Source organism: Tachypleus tridentatus, chromosome 12 (genome assembly GCF_004210375.1).
Source record: "Tachypleus tridentatus isolate NWPU-2018 chromosome 12, ASM421037v1, whole genome shotgun sequence".
Lineage (NCBI taxonomy): Eukaryota > Metazoa > Arthropoda > Merostomata > Xiphosura > Limulidae > Tachypleus > Tachypleus tridentatus.
In genome coordinates this window covers 65,897,564-65,911,574 of record NC_134836.1, presented here as the reverse complement: position 1 = coordinate 65,911,574, position 14,011 = coordinate 65,897,564, and the positions used below count along the sequence as shown (strand labels likewise).

Sequence of the window (14,011 nt, the reverse complement as noted above, 5' to 3'; positions counted from 1 at the left end):
TATTTGCCTACTTTAGATGTCTGTGTATGTGTTAAATTTATTTTTGTGTTAATAATCTCATTGATATAATCCTTTCAAATAATATACAGATAATCCCAATGATATAATTCTTTGAGATACCAAAGAGATCATCCTGTTCATATAATCTTTCAGATAACATAGAGATAATTCCACTCATATAATCCTCTCAGATAAAATAGAAATAATCCCGTTGATATAATCCTTCCAAATATAATAAAGATAATCCCGTTGATATAATCCTTTCAAATATAATAGAGATAATTCCGTTGCCATAATTCTTTCAGATAACCTAGAGATAATCCCATTGATATAATATTTTCAAATAACATAGAGATTATTCCATTCATATAATCTTTTCAGATATCATAAAGATTATTTCATTGATATAATCCTTTGAGATAACATATCGATCATCCTGTTCATATAATCTTTCAGATAGCATAGAGATAATTCCACTCATATAATCCTCTCAGATAAAATAGAAATAATCCCGTTGATATAATCCTTCCAAATATAATAAAGATAATCCCGTTGATATAATCCTTTCAAATATAATAGAGATAATTCCGTTGACATAATTCTTTCAAATAACACATATATTATCCCACTGATGTAATTCTTTCAGATAACATAGAGATAATCCAATTAATATAATCCTTTCATATAGCATAGACATCTTCCTATTGATATAATATTTTCAGATATCATAAAGATAATCCCATTCATATAATCTATCAAATAACATATCGATCATCCTGTTTATATAATCCTTTCATATAAAATAGAGTTTATCCTGTTGATATAATCCTTTCAGATAAGACGATGATTATCTAATTGATATAATCCTTTCATTTAACATTCCATTCATATGATGCTTTCAGATAACACAGAGATAATCTAATCCCGTTAATATAATCCTTTCAGATAACATATCGATCATCCCGTTGATATAATCCTTTTAGATAACACATTGATCAATGTTATATTTTCTTTCCAAACAGATAACATAGAGATAATCCCTTTGATATAATCCTTTCATACAGAAATAATCCAGTTGATATGAAAAGAGTCTGTCAGGAGGAAAGAGAAAATGTGCGTTTACAAAAATTAAAGGTGTGAAGTGTTGTCAGGATAGAAGTGTTTTGGTTTCTTGTTAATTATGTTCTTATGGCTCAAGAATTGAAAACTTCTGCAAAGGATGATTCCCGAGCAACCCCTGAGCTTGTTCACAAAATATAAAATATGTGATAGTTTGATCTGAGGTTAGCAAGAGCAAAGCAATAGGACGTTTACAACTTTCTACAACATGGAAATGGAAGAGTAGAGAACAAACTCGGAAATCTCACTGCACCTTTATTCTAAGATATGTAAAGTAACACTCGTGACACATTAGTAAGTTAAAAATTTCTTTAACGCTAAAGATGGACTTAGCTATGTCTTGAAAAGAAAGAATAAAACGTACACACGTTCGTCAAAATGTACAGTTCTGGAATTTTTGTCATATAATGGATGTATCACGTTACGACATTATTGTCCAATTTATCCCCAGAAAGATATACTGAGTTGAGCTTGTTTTGTTTGTTTTTTAATTTCGCGCAAAGCTACAAGAGGGCTATCTGCGCTAACTGTCCCTAATTTAATAATGTAACACTAGAGGAAAAGCAGCTAGTTATCACCATCTACCAACTCTTGGTCTACTCTTTTACCAACGAATAGTGGGGTTCACTGTCAGATTACAACGCCTTCGTGGCTGAAGGAATGAGCATGTTTGGTGTACGGGGATTCGAACCCGCAAGCCTGAGATTACGAGTCGAGTGCCTTAACTCACATGGCCATGCCGACCCATTGAGGTTGATAGAGACGTATTTATTCAAACACGGAAATATGTAAAGTTTGGAACTAATACAAATACACAGAACTCCTCTGAAGAGTCCTTAGAATATCTTCTCAGCTAGTGTCAGAGCAAGCCCGGCAAAACAAACCTGTTTAAATAGTGCCAGTCACGAAAAGAGTTGATTGAAGCAACAACAATGAACCAAATATTTTATATGAATCAGTCAATTAATTTTAAAAACACCTTTTCCACGTCTATAAATACAACTTTGTAAATCATACTTATGCAGTTGTGTATTACAGTTTTAAACTGTTTCTCTCCTTTAAACAAAATCTACTAAGATCATTTATCGTTAATACATTTCCAGTCACGCTTATACACTCGTGCATCAGGTTTTTCACATTTTCAGCGCTCTTTGCACTAGTAAGTTTACACCAAGAGTATTTCTGTAACCTCAGAATATTGGGTTGAAGAAACAAAATATTCTCAATGAAAATGTACATTCTAGCCAATCACCGATAACGTTAACTATTATTGGACACTAACACTGGCGTGATAACAACATACTCTTAGAGATGTAACATCAGCTTATTTGTCTCTAAACCGAACGATAAATCTGTTTCATTACGTAGTGATTCGAGACTTCAGCAGAACTGATGATTTCTATTCCAGTTGTCGACATCGAAGCTGTGGGTAAGTCCGTGAACTTGAAAATTACAATAAATATAAAATAAGCTTTACACATGATGAAAATAGAAGAATATGTGTTTTTTAAAATGTCATACAACAAAGTATCAGACCGTAAAGAAATTAGACATTTCTAAAATCGTGTTTTTTGCTGAAATATCTCAAGTAAGAAATAAAACCTAAACAATGGAGGACAATACAAATTGTGTCATAAGAACTACTTGGTTTCTGATAGGCTTAACTTCAAATAAATCTGATGTCTGGTGTGTCTTTTCATTAAAAAAAAAACATTATGTAAATCATTTCTGGTGCTCAAGATGGGAGATTGTGTTTCTGAACTTAATAGCACGAAAAATATTACATGAAGCTTGTTTCATTTGTGCTGAAAAAACTTGTGTCGATGTAATAAAAAACAAGAACTGTTTACATAAAATGTTAAGCCTAGAAAGTGTTGATACATTTCAAGAACAAACTGAAAAATAACTACCAACAAAAAAGTTCGAGTTCTTAAAACTGATAAAGATGTTTCTTCGCAAAGACATTTTGGAGTTCAAAGTTTTGTTTACTTTAATCGATTTCCCAATGTTTTATCAATCACTTATTTGTGTGTCTAAATACTTTGGTTAACGTGCTTACAGCTGTACTTGTTCAGTTACACTATTTCCACCTTGAAGACAAAAATCGTTATGCTCCAATAAAAGCTAATAAATTTATCATTCTGATATAGAGATTACAATATTTCGGGGTTGAAAGCAACAACAATTATAAATGAGTCCCGCATGATAAACATAAGATAGAAACATGTCAAAGAAGTTTAGACATTATTGAATAAAAGAAAAAACATCAATTTGTGGAAACTGTACGTGTTAAAATCGTAAACAATTATTACTGACAACCCGTAAGGAAATCATGCCCAGTGCTTATTGTTGCTGGTCATCTGTATTCTTATATTTCCTTAGTGTTTCTCATCTGAGATTCGTAAAACATGTTCGCTGACATCCACTTTGGTCACAACTCAAATATTAAAATCACTCAAAAATAACGCTCACATAAATACGTGAATTATATTATCTAATATTTCCAACTCTGATTTCACTGCACTTCAATGAGTCATCGGAAAGGCTTGTAGCGCTAGAACCCTTGACGAACACAACACAAATAGCCAACTATGTAGCTTAGAATTATGTAACATGTTGTATATTTATTCTATAATTTTATCGTCAAAACTACAGCTACTCATTTGGTTATCTGTTCTGTGCCCACTATGGAAAGTCAAACTCTGTATATCAAGTTTATAAAGATTTTAAACTTGATGTTTAGTCAGCTTCGAGCATGTTATTGTAAACTAGCCAAGACATAATTTACAGGACCGATGTAATACAAAGTTAAACAACTATTATTTCCACTATGTCTGTCAAATCCACTATAACACATTTTTCACTAATTCAACTAATATATGAATGGTAATTGGTAGGCTTACTAATTGTAAATCGAAATCAGATTTGACATCTATATAATACTGTTTCGTGAAGTACTCGGGTCTTTGAATGATTTGGTGAAAAGTACTAACTTCGTACATATCTCTGTGCGGGAAACGTGATGGTCAGGTGGTTGGGGGTTCGATACTCAACAACAAAAATTCACCCGTTCACTCGTGTGAGCGTCATTAAGCCACTCTCAATCCCACCATTTGTTGGTAAAGGAGTAGCCAAGAGTTTGCAGTAGGTGGTCATGACTAGCTGTCTTCCCTCTTGTCTTTCACTTCTAAAGTAAGGACGACTAGCCCAGACAGTCCTCGGGTAGTTTTGCGAGAATTAAAAATTATATCTAGACGCGGCAATATTTCAAACTTGAGTACAGCAGTTTAAAAGTATGGATTACATAAAACATACAAATGCGCTGGAAGATATTTTATAAATGACTATTCTTCGTTTGTTTAATTTAACGAAAAGTTACTTGAGTCCTATATGCTCTAGAAATTCAAAATTTGAAGTAATATACTAGAGGAAAAACAACTGTAAATGCCACCCACCACTAGCTCTTGAACTACTCTGGAATTTATTTTCAGTGAGTACAAACCCCAGAAGTTATGGCCATTTACTCTCTCATTCGTCAACATGAGTTTACAGATATCACCAAATCGGTTCATATAACCAATACTGCTTTTCTTGTGTCCCAGCTGTACTGATGAGTTCCGTATTGAGCGAAATGTGTCGGCGTTAATGGGCATTGGAAATATATCTTTATTGGAATAATTTTATTCGCTCTTTTACTCCTCAAATCGATAAGTGCCTAAGCAAAGAATGTAGTGTTAAATATATGATAAAAGTAACACTATCTTGTAACAAGTATAATTTTGCTTCTCTAACTTCGAAAATGCGTTCACACCGACCCAGTTGTTGTAATTAAACTTATTGTTTTTTTACAGGGTTGAAACAAGCTGGTCAGCCGAGTACTGAAGCATTCCGTAAAGTGGCGTCAGAAATCCACCAAGCTTTCTCACAAATTGGTTTTGTTTACCTTGTAAACCATGGAATATCACAAGAACAAGTATGTCGTGCTCTTTTAATTACTTGTTTTTCTCCAATTTTAATTTTGTTAAGATTGAGATAGGAAGTTTACAAAAAACGACAGAACAACATGTAGTTGTATATATCTTTTCTGTTTTCTAGTTTTCCGCCATTTTCCAGAAGTCCAGAGAGCTTTTTCTACTTCCTCTTGAAGTAAAAGAAAAATACAAAAGACTTCCAAATCATTACGATGGCTACCTTAGTTCAGATAAAGAAATGTAGGTAGAAGATTAATACATAAAAAATATCCTTAAAAATAATGTAAATTTATTTTGTTATTTTCCCCCAATATATTTCATAAAATCACAATAAAAAGGTTAACAATAATCATTTTTGATTATAAAGATTTATTTCGGTAAGTGAAGAAGTGGAACTCCTGATAAATGAAAGTCTATCTTCCAAAAGTTCATCAGATATTCCTCAGTGCTGATTTATCTACTTTTTTGATTTTATCTATTTAGATCAATGTTCTTAAACAATCGCGACGCAATATAATCATTTCTGTACTACTACCCCTTCGTTACAAAGAAGCCAAAAATCAAACCGTTGAAATAGTATGGAACTAGATCCTGGTTCTCTAATCCTCCCGACCCAGCATGGCAAGGTGGTTAAGGCACTCGACTCGTAATCTGAGGGTCGTGGTATTGAATCCCTGTCACACCACACATGCTCGCCCTTTCAGCCGTGGGGGCGTTATAATGTTAAGCCAATCTTACTATTCGTTGGTAAGAGTAGCCCAAAAGTTGGCGGTGGGTGGTGATGACTAGCTGCCATCCCTATAGTATTACACTGCTAAATTAGGGAGGGCTAGCGCAGATAGCCCTTTTGTAGCTTTGCGCGAAATTCAAAAAACCAAACTATTTCTACTGATATCATTAAAACATAAAAAACACAACCTCAGATCTATATGAATGGAGCACTCTTTCAGACTGCTACATCTGCAAAATGTTTAGGATTTACATTTAACTCAAAACTAACGTGGGTAAACCACAGAAGTAACATTAGAACAAAAATTTGGCGAAGAACAAACTGTGCTAGAAGACTAACTGGTAAAACTAGTTTAGCAACAGCAGATAACATCATAAAATCAGCAGATAACATCAAAAAATATATAAAACGTACATTAGTCCTGTGAATAATTATGAATGCAGCTTCTGCATGGATAAATGTAAGTAACAAAAAACTACTTCAAACAAAACAAAATACACTACTTACAACAGCTTATAAAGTACCTAGAACAACACTGTCAGAATTCATGTATAAATACGCGCACATAGTAGATAGACTCCGACATAGCATAATGAATTATTTTGACAGAAATTGGAGAAAAAATGAACTGGTAAGCGAACTACACAGGAAGTGTATACATGATGAGGATAGACCTAAACACCTTTTCCCAGTGAATATATATTTTCTAAATAAAGAGAAAAGGTAATCTATAAACTAAACTACACATTAGTTTAGGGGTTAATTACTAAACTTTGAAAGGGTTTTTTAATGTAAATGTTTTATAGTTAATACCTATGTAGTGAAAGTGCAAATAATCATGGAACTATAAAGAAAAATGATTTTTGCACCAAGTGTATGTGTAGATAGTGCATGGACATTGCCCTGAAAGGGGCCTGAGTGGGTACGGGTTACGGTAGCCCTCGTGTGCAGTGTATAAATACACTTGACAGTTGTAAAAACAAATATAAAGGAAGTAGGAGAGGTCGACGAAACATGACCCTCCTGGGTATATAAACATCAATACCCAAATACCTATGAGAGAGAGAGAAAATATCACTAACAACAAATGTCCTCTGTTGGTTGTTAGCAAAACTCTACTTATTTTAAACATTCCACAGTTGTTAAAAAATATCAACCACCCACTACGCTCAAATAGATATTTTGATAACGGAAAGAATAAAAACGATAAAATAAAGTGACGAAGATACAAAATAGGTTATTTGAATTAGTTATTAAAATAAATATCTTTATATTCATTTCTATTGTACCTGATCTCTAAAGTATAATAACAGATACCAAATATTTTTCTAATATTTTCATTTGTTGGAAAGCATGCTTCCAAAACGTACACACACACACAGTTTCTACACTATATGTGTATTTGGTTCTTATTTGCCCTGTTTAGGTAAGACTACTATTTGTATTAAGTAGACTGAGCAGTGTATATCACAGTGTTGTGTACCTTGTCCTCTAGAATGCGATTCTTCTCCTTAAATAATTACGTGAAATAGTTATATTCACTTTCAAAGGAAATGTGCGTCTTGGTACAAAGTTCCTCCAACCTCAGTTTGTTCTTGACCTTCGACACTTTTACATGTTACCTTTTGAGTCCATTACAATAAAAGTGATCGACTTTCACTATCACCTGGTACATTGACGTATATGTACAAAGAATAACAAACTTCGCCCTTCACGAACACTCATCTTTTGTACCAGTTCTGATTATACATAAACACAGGAGCGAAACAAGACCACTTCTTCACCTTGGTTGTATATGGAGATTCATAGAACTTCTATTTACATTTACAAAACAAATTTACCAATTATTATCTCTGTTCAAAGAAACAAGTAACTAAATGTCCCCTGACTCCTTAAAGTTAACACCCACTGCGGTTCTTTCATCATTTAGTCTCCAGACGGGAATTTAAAAAGAAATAAAAGAAACTTATGAAATAGGGAACAGTGAATGTATCTTTCCATCTGATCAAGATGTTCCCGGATTCAAAGAAACTTGTCTTGACTTCATCGACTCGTGCGTGAACCTGTGTCGCCGTTTTTGGTGGTTCTTGCCTTATCTTTAGGTAACATTTTGACTTCCATTTAGTTATGAGAATTATTTGTCAGTAGTATTTCTCCGATTATTTAACTAATATTACTAGGATAATGTCTGGTACAATATCATGTGTAAACAGATTTAACACATATTAAAACAGTTTGTTGATTTAGATGTTTGTTTCATTACCCACCCTCACCTGAAAATATTTCTGTTCTCCCATGTCTGTTTGTTGGGCGACATTTAGACCACCTATGGTGCAAAAATATACATTAGTTTGTACATAATAAAAATAATGTTAAAAAATTACTAATTTAAAACAATTTTGAACAATAATGAAATAGGTTTGTATCAAAGAACAATTTTCCACACTAACTTACAGATTAGTAATAGTATAAATAAATTGTATATGTTATGTTCAGTGGAAGAACGATATTTCTTCATATTGTTGTTTGTTTCTGTTCATTTTAAATTGTTTATTCTTAAGTGTTCTCTTAATTTCAAATCTTTTTAATGCCAGAAGTGTAAAAAGTTTAAAGTACAAGATACACTTGCTGGTAGAGGAACATATTTATTTAATTACTTCACAGAAATTAAATTTATAATCTCAGTGTAATAAGTGTTTCTAATTTTCCCCTATAACCGACCTTTACAACTGAATGTTTTTGGTGCCCAGACCTCGCAGAAGACTTTTTCTTGAAGAGACACCAAGAACTCACTAAGTACAAAGAAAATGCATCAACATTAAGACTGCTGTACTACCCTCCTGTGACAGATGTGACTGACCTTACAACAACTGTTCGTTGCGGTGAACATTCTGACTTTGGAACGGTGACATTTTTGTTTCAAGATAATGTTGGTGGTCTGGAGGTAACGATTAAATTAATGCTTTTAAAAATGAATACAATTAAACTTTTAACCATAAAGATTTAATGTAATATAACTTTATAATCTGGAAATCGTGTCCACTGTGTATTGTTCTTGGTTATCTGTATTGTCTCTTCTTGCTTCTTTTTTCTAAACCTCATCTCAGCTTCGTAAGACATGATGGCTGATATCCACGTAGGTCATAACTGAATATTAAAATCACAATATATTTAATTCTTATAAAATTATTTAATTGATTTATTTAATATTTCCTAGTGAATTTAACTGTCTTTCAGTGGCTGAGAGGGAAGTCTTTTTGTTGTTATTTTAGCTAGTGTTGTAAGTCCAAATACATGCCACAGTGCCACTGAGGGGCATGCCTGATATAGAGCAGTCGAAGCTCGGGTCTCATCCATGCTATGTCACTTCCCTTGACCACAATATTTTCTCTGTACGTTGAATGAGTACATCAGCTAGTATATACAAAAAAACTGTATGTTGTACAATAATTAACCCTTTTCGTTGCTATAACAAATATTAAAAGGATTCATATTTAACCACACTTACAAACTCCAAATACAGTGGTACCTCGGTTCTCGAACTTAATCCGTTCCAGAAGGCTGTTCGAAAACCGAATCAATTTTTCCCATAAAAAATACTGTAAATTAAATTAATCCCTTACAGACATTCAAAAATTACGCATTATGGATCATTTTAAGTAAAAATATTGCTTATTTATACCTGTATAATAATACTTGCATGCATAAAAACCACAAAAAACTATAAAGACAATAAAAAGACAATAAATGAAAATTTAACTGCACTTCACCTCTGCTGAGGAAAGCTGATGGCGTAAGTGAAAAGTGGTGAGAAACATGGAGAGTAGGAGGGTTATTATTGTTTAGAAGGGGAGCCACCTTCCATAAAAACGTCAGGTAACTCTTTTTCTGGGGTTCTATTTCTTTTTTTTTTTTTTGTCTCTTTGCACCGTTACAACCTGCTTTAGAATCACTAGACCTATTTCTCACTAAAACTTGTCTAATGAGGTTCATTTTGCCTGCATTTTAAAATGTTTCTGAAGTAAGGCATGGCATTATCATTGAAAAGGTTTATGCTGCAGTTTGCTACACCTTAGTTAGGGTGAAATGTTTTCCCAAAACCTTGTAACTCTCTTCATTTTCCATACATTTCCTTGATTAGTGAATTAGGAGCATCCTCCCTTCCTTCCTCATCATCTGAAGACACTTCCTCAGTTGCCTCTGTTGCTGCTTCTTCTGAAAATCTTTGAGTTCTTCCGTGGTGAGCTCAGTGTTGTGGTCTTCCACCAACACCTCCACATCCTCACCACTCACATTCAAGCCCATACACTTGCCTAGTGAGACAATACCCTTGACAACAAGCTCAGCCTCAAAGTCTCTATCTGCTTCTGAGTCTGGCCACAATTTCTTCGAGGCTGAGTTCATGGTCCTCAAAGACACTTCATCCAGGCTTTGTCTATGATCCTCAAGCAATGGAGGATATTAAAGTGATTTTTCCAGAACCCTCTGACGGTTAACTCTGTGTCACAGGTCACTTCAAAGCACTTTTGAAACAGTGCTTTGGTGTAGAGTTTTTAAAATTCGATATGGCCTGCTGGTCCATGGGCTGAATGAGAGGAGTCGTGTTAGGGGGCAAAAGCTTCACCGTAATGAAACTGTACTCCTCCACCAACCCGTCCTCCAAGCCTGGTGGGTGAGTATGTGCATTGTCCATCACAAGAAGGGTTTTGAGTGGCAACTGTTTTTCCGTGAGGTAATTCTTTACACATGGGGCAAACACTTCATGGACCCACTCCATAAAAAATTGCCTGGTTACCCATTCTTTACTATTAGCCCTCCACATGACATTTAGTTTACTTTTCAAGACATTTTTCTTAAAAACCCTCGGGTCTCAGAATCGTACAAAAGCAAAGACTTACGTTTTAAGTCCCCACTTGCATTACTACATAACAATAGAGTTAGCCTGTCCTTCACTGGCTTGTGTCCTAGCAGTGACTTCTCCTCCTTGGTGATGTAGGTTCTCTTTGGCATTTTCTTCCAATAGAGGTCTGTCTCATCACAGTTGAACACTTGTTGGGGAATAAAACCCTCAGCTTCTACATGGTCCTTAAATTTCCTAACAAATTTATCAGCAGCGTCTTTGTTAGAACTGCACCTCCCCATGTCTCACAACACAATGTATGCCAGTTCTCTTCCTAAATTTTTCAAACCACCCCTACTAGCATTAAAGACATCATTCGTATCAGCACTCGTTCCAGGGTTGTTTGTCAGGAGGTCAGCATGCAACTGCTTTGCTTTCTCACAAATGATAGTCTCAGAAATGCTATCACCAGTTAACTGTTTTTCATTTACCCAAATCAACAACAGGTTATCTACGTCTTCCATTGTTTGTGATCTTTGTTTCGTAAGCACTGTAACTACTTTTGCAACATCAGCTCCTTTGATGACCTCTTTATTTTTCAGTATGGTGCAGACTATAGACTTCGCCATACCAAACTGTGTTGCAAGGTCAGACACGCGAACGCCACTCTCATACTTCGCTATGAGATCTTTTTTCACCTCTATTGTAGCTGTAACAACTTTTCTTTTGGTTTGCTGGTTTCATTTTCCTTCTTTGACCCCATGGTGGCTTATTTAATCAGAATATTTAGAAAAACAAAAAGAAAGAAAACTGAGAACGTTCACAGTAGATTTTAGCGAGGGTGTGGACTGAGCGAGAAGTGCGGGTAAAATGTTTTAGGCAAGCATGGCGTGGGCCGAAAATGGCCGAAGGGTCATCAGTCGGATATTTCGGGGATTCGGGCCACGACAGCTTTGTTCGGGAAGCGCGTTTATGTTCGACAACCGGGACATTTTCTCTCAAACAATCTGTTCGAAAACCGAATTGTTCGAGAACCGAGGTTCCCCTGTAATTTGTATTTTAGATTGATTTTCCTCAATGTCAACCTCGAAACTAGCACACCGATTATAAACAATTATAAAACTGATTATAGAAACAATAAAAATCACTTTATTATGGTGTATAACTTCACGTGAAAGGCGACAATTTATAAATCCTACATTTTTATATTTCAGTTGAAAACGAAAACAGGAGAATGGATATCTGCTGTCCCACTAGAGGAAGCCATTTTGGTAAACGTTGGAGATATGTTGGCAATCTGGAGCGATGGAGTATATCCGGCTACAGTGAGTGATAACAAATAAAATGGAAGAACTTCGTTGCGAGGTCTATTAAACATAGTAGTAGTTTAACATGACAATATATATTTGTAACATTCTTATTAGTAAACAGTAATATTATATCTATACATAATATCAAAATATTTAATGTACAAACTTACTCACAGATAAATATTTATTATAAATATATTTTACTGAGTGATATCTAGAAGTATAGTAAGCTTGTGTAAATATCTTTTTTTCTCTCACATTGACCAAAAGCAGCAGTTTGTGTTTAAACACAAATTTAAAATATCAGTGATATAAAGTCAGCTAAGAGTTGATTAGTTATGTTATTTAAACCTAAAGCAAATATTTTATTTTGTAACTGATATAATAAAACAAGTGCCTGGAAACTATAGTTTCTTCACTGTGCTTGCTTGCTGATAAATTTGAACAAAGTATTTAACTTTATTTTCTTATTCAAATAGTAATAATATTCTAATTGCACACCTTTGGTTGCACAATGTAGCCTCATCGAGTCCTGGTTCCGAAGGAGGAATCTAAAAAGCAATGTTCAAGAAGTTCTGCGGCCTACTTTGTTAATCCTGATGGCATCGTTATGGTGGAACCTCTCAATGGATCCAACAGGTTTCCTACAGTTAACGCAGCTGAATATCTCGCCAACAAAATAAAAAATATAATTTCTTACTAGTGAAGCCTGGACGATCCGACCTTTAATGTTTGATACATTTAATACCTTGTCAGGAAATTAGTTAACGTTCCGTAAACAATTCACGAAGTTCAATCAGTCGAGTTGCATGTGTACAACAAAGATCTATTGGGTTTTATTTACTTCTTCATGTGTTGAACGTGGATCAAGGGAGCGATTTATTAAACTTACGTATAGTCTGCTGTTCTCGTGTATTGCGATTACATTGTTATTTGCTTAAATAAAAGTGTATTTTACAAATAAAAACCAATGAATGTAATGAACTTTATCATTTCGAGACACTTTAGCACCTGTTACCATGTTGATCATATTAAATAAAAGTGAAGTATAATCTTGTTTCCTCCTTTCCATGATGTATAATTATTACCTTGTTCCTTCCTTTCCATGAAGTATAAGTACAGTCTTGTGGCATCCTTTCTATGAAGGATAATTAGAACCTTGTTCCCTCCTTCCCATGAAGAATAAGTACAACCTTGTTCCACCCTTTCTCTTGCGCATGTGATAATGAAAAGTACTATTAATATTTTCTTTCATTATGATTGTTTTGTACAAAGCTACACGTGGGTTATCTACACTAGCCTCTTCTCAAGTCCTACTCTAATAGAACAAAGAGATTTGATAGCCACAATTATAACGCACCCGCTGCTCCAAAGTTTGAGAGTAACTTCGCTGCTATGAGACGATAGACATACTTAGATCAGTATGTTACCAGGAAGTTTTTACGTTTGTTTAGCAAAGAATGTTAAACGACAGATCAGATTCGCTGATTATGGAAGTTATAATTTCTTACTAAATGGTGTAAAAACTAGTAGAGTACAAAAGTCTGATAGTGTTTACATTAAATAACTTTAAGATAATGCTTTCTTATCCCTCAAATTTAATGGATTTTGGCTTCGTTATTGATAGTTATTATACAAGTCAAACACTTATACATATCTTCCACGATTGTGTAAAACAGTTTGTCAGTAAGCAGTTTACATGAAATATTGTGTCTTTAAGGAACGGCAAGAAAATATGAAAATAGTATGTGTGAGAGTTTAGAAAATAAAGTTGAATCTGCAATGTTTTAAACACCAATAAAAAAAATTCACGAACAGATATTGTAACAGAAAACATTTGAAATGAAACATGCACAGTGACAAGTTCAAACCTTTTAAATTTAGTGAATGTAGTTTTCATAAGCAACTGTTATTATGGATTTAGTCACGTAGAAACAACGTGACTAAGCCTGTTAAAGAGTTTCTCAGCAAGAATTAGAATCCAACATTTTCCAATTTTCTTTGGTGTTGAGTTTATTTTTCAGTATTTTAGACAAACTGT

The 14,011-nt window shown here is 34.2% G+C and overlaps 1 protein-coding gene across 5 annotated transcripts; it reads left to right on the top strand.

Moving 5' to 3' along the window:
* The first annotated feature begins 2,311 nt into the window (after nucleotides 1–2,311).
* Nucleotides 2,312–13,207, top strand: LOC143233444 (uncharacterized). Of its 5 annotated transcripts, none has more exons than XR_013018156.1 (5): nucleotides 2,312–2,548; nucleotides 4,971–5,092; nucleotides 5,215–5,330; nucleotides 7,831–7,922; nucleotides 8,571–8,768. XR_013018156.1 is itself a non-coding variant. In XM_076469690.1 (5 exons), exons 2-5 carry the CDS (start codon nucleotides 5,303–5,305, stop codon nucleotides 12,671–12,673), a joined length of 516 nt encoding a protein of 171 aa, XP_076325805.1. In that variant the 5' UTR covers nucleotides 2,458–2,548; nucleotides 5,215–5,302; the 3' UTR covers nucleotides 12,674–13,207. The 5 variants fall into 5 exon arrangements, 3 of the variants coding, with proteins under 3 accessions (XP_076325806.1, XP_076325805.1, XP_076325804.1); XR_013018157.1 differs by having other exon boundaries at nucleotides 2,319–2,548; nucleotides 7,751–7,922; nucleotides 8,571–8,626; XM_076469690.1 differs by lacking the exons at nucleotides 4,971–5,092; nucleotides 7,831–7,922 and adding exons at nucleotides 11,875–11,985; nucleotides 12,491–13,207 and having other exon boundaries at nucleotides 2,458–2,548; nucleotides 8,571–8,764.
* Nucleotides 13,208–14,011: the final 804 nt, after the last annotated feature.

Bases quoted from the DNA above. Each gene is read 5' to 3' on its own strand.
- LOC143233444 (XM_076469690.1), top strand. From the start codon at position 5,303: ATGGCTACCTTAGTTCAGATAAAGAAAT. The intron at 5,331-8,570 runs GTAGGTAGAAGA...TTTGGTGCCCAG, and splicing joins CTTAGTTCAGATAAAGAAAT to ACCTCGCAGAAGACTTTTTC. The intron at 11,986-12,490 runs GTGAGTGATAAC...TGCACAATGTAG, and splicing joins ATGGAGTATATCCGGCTACA to CCTCATCGAGTCCTGGTTCC.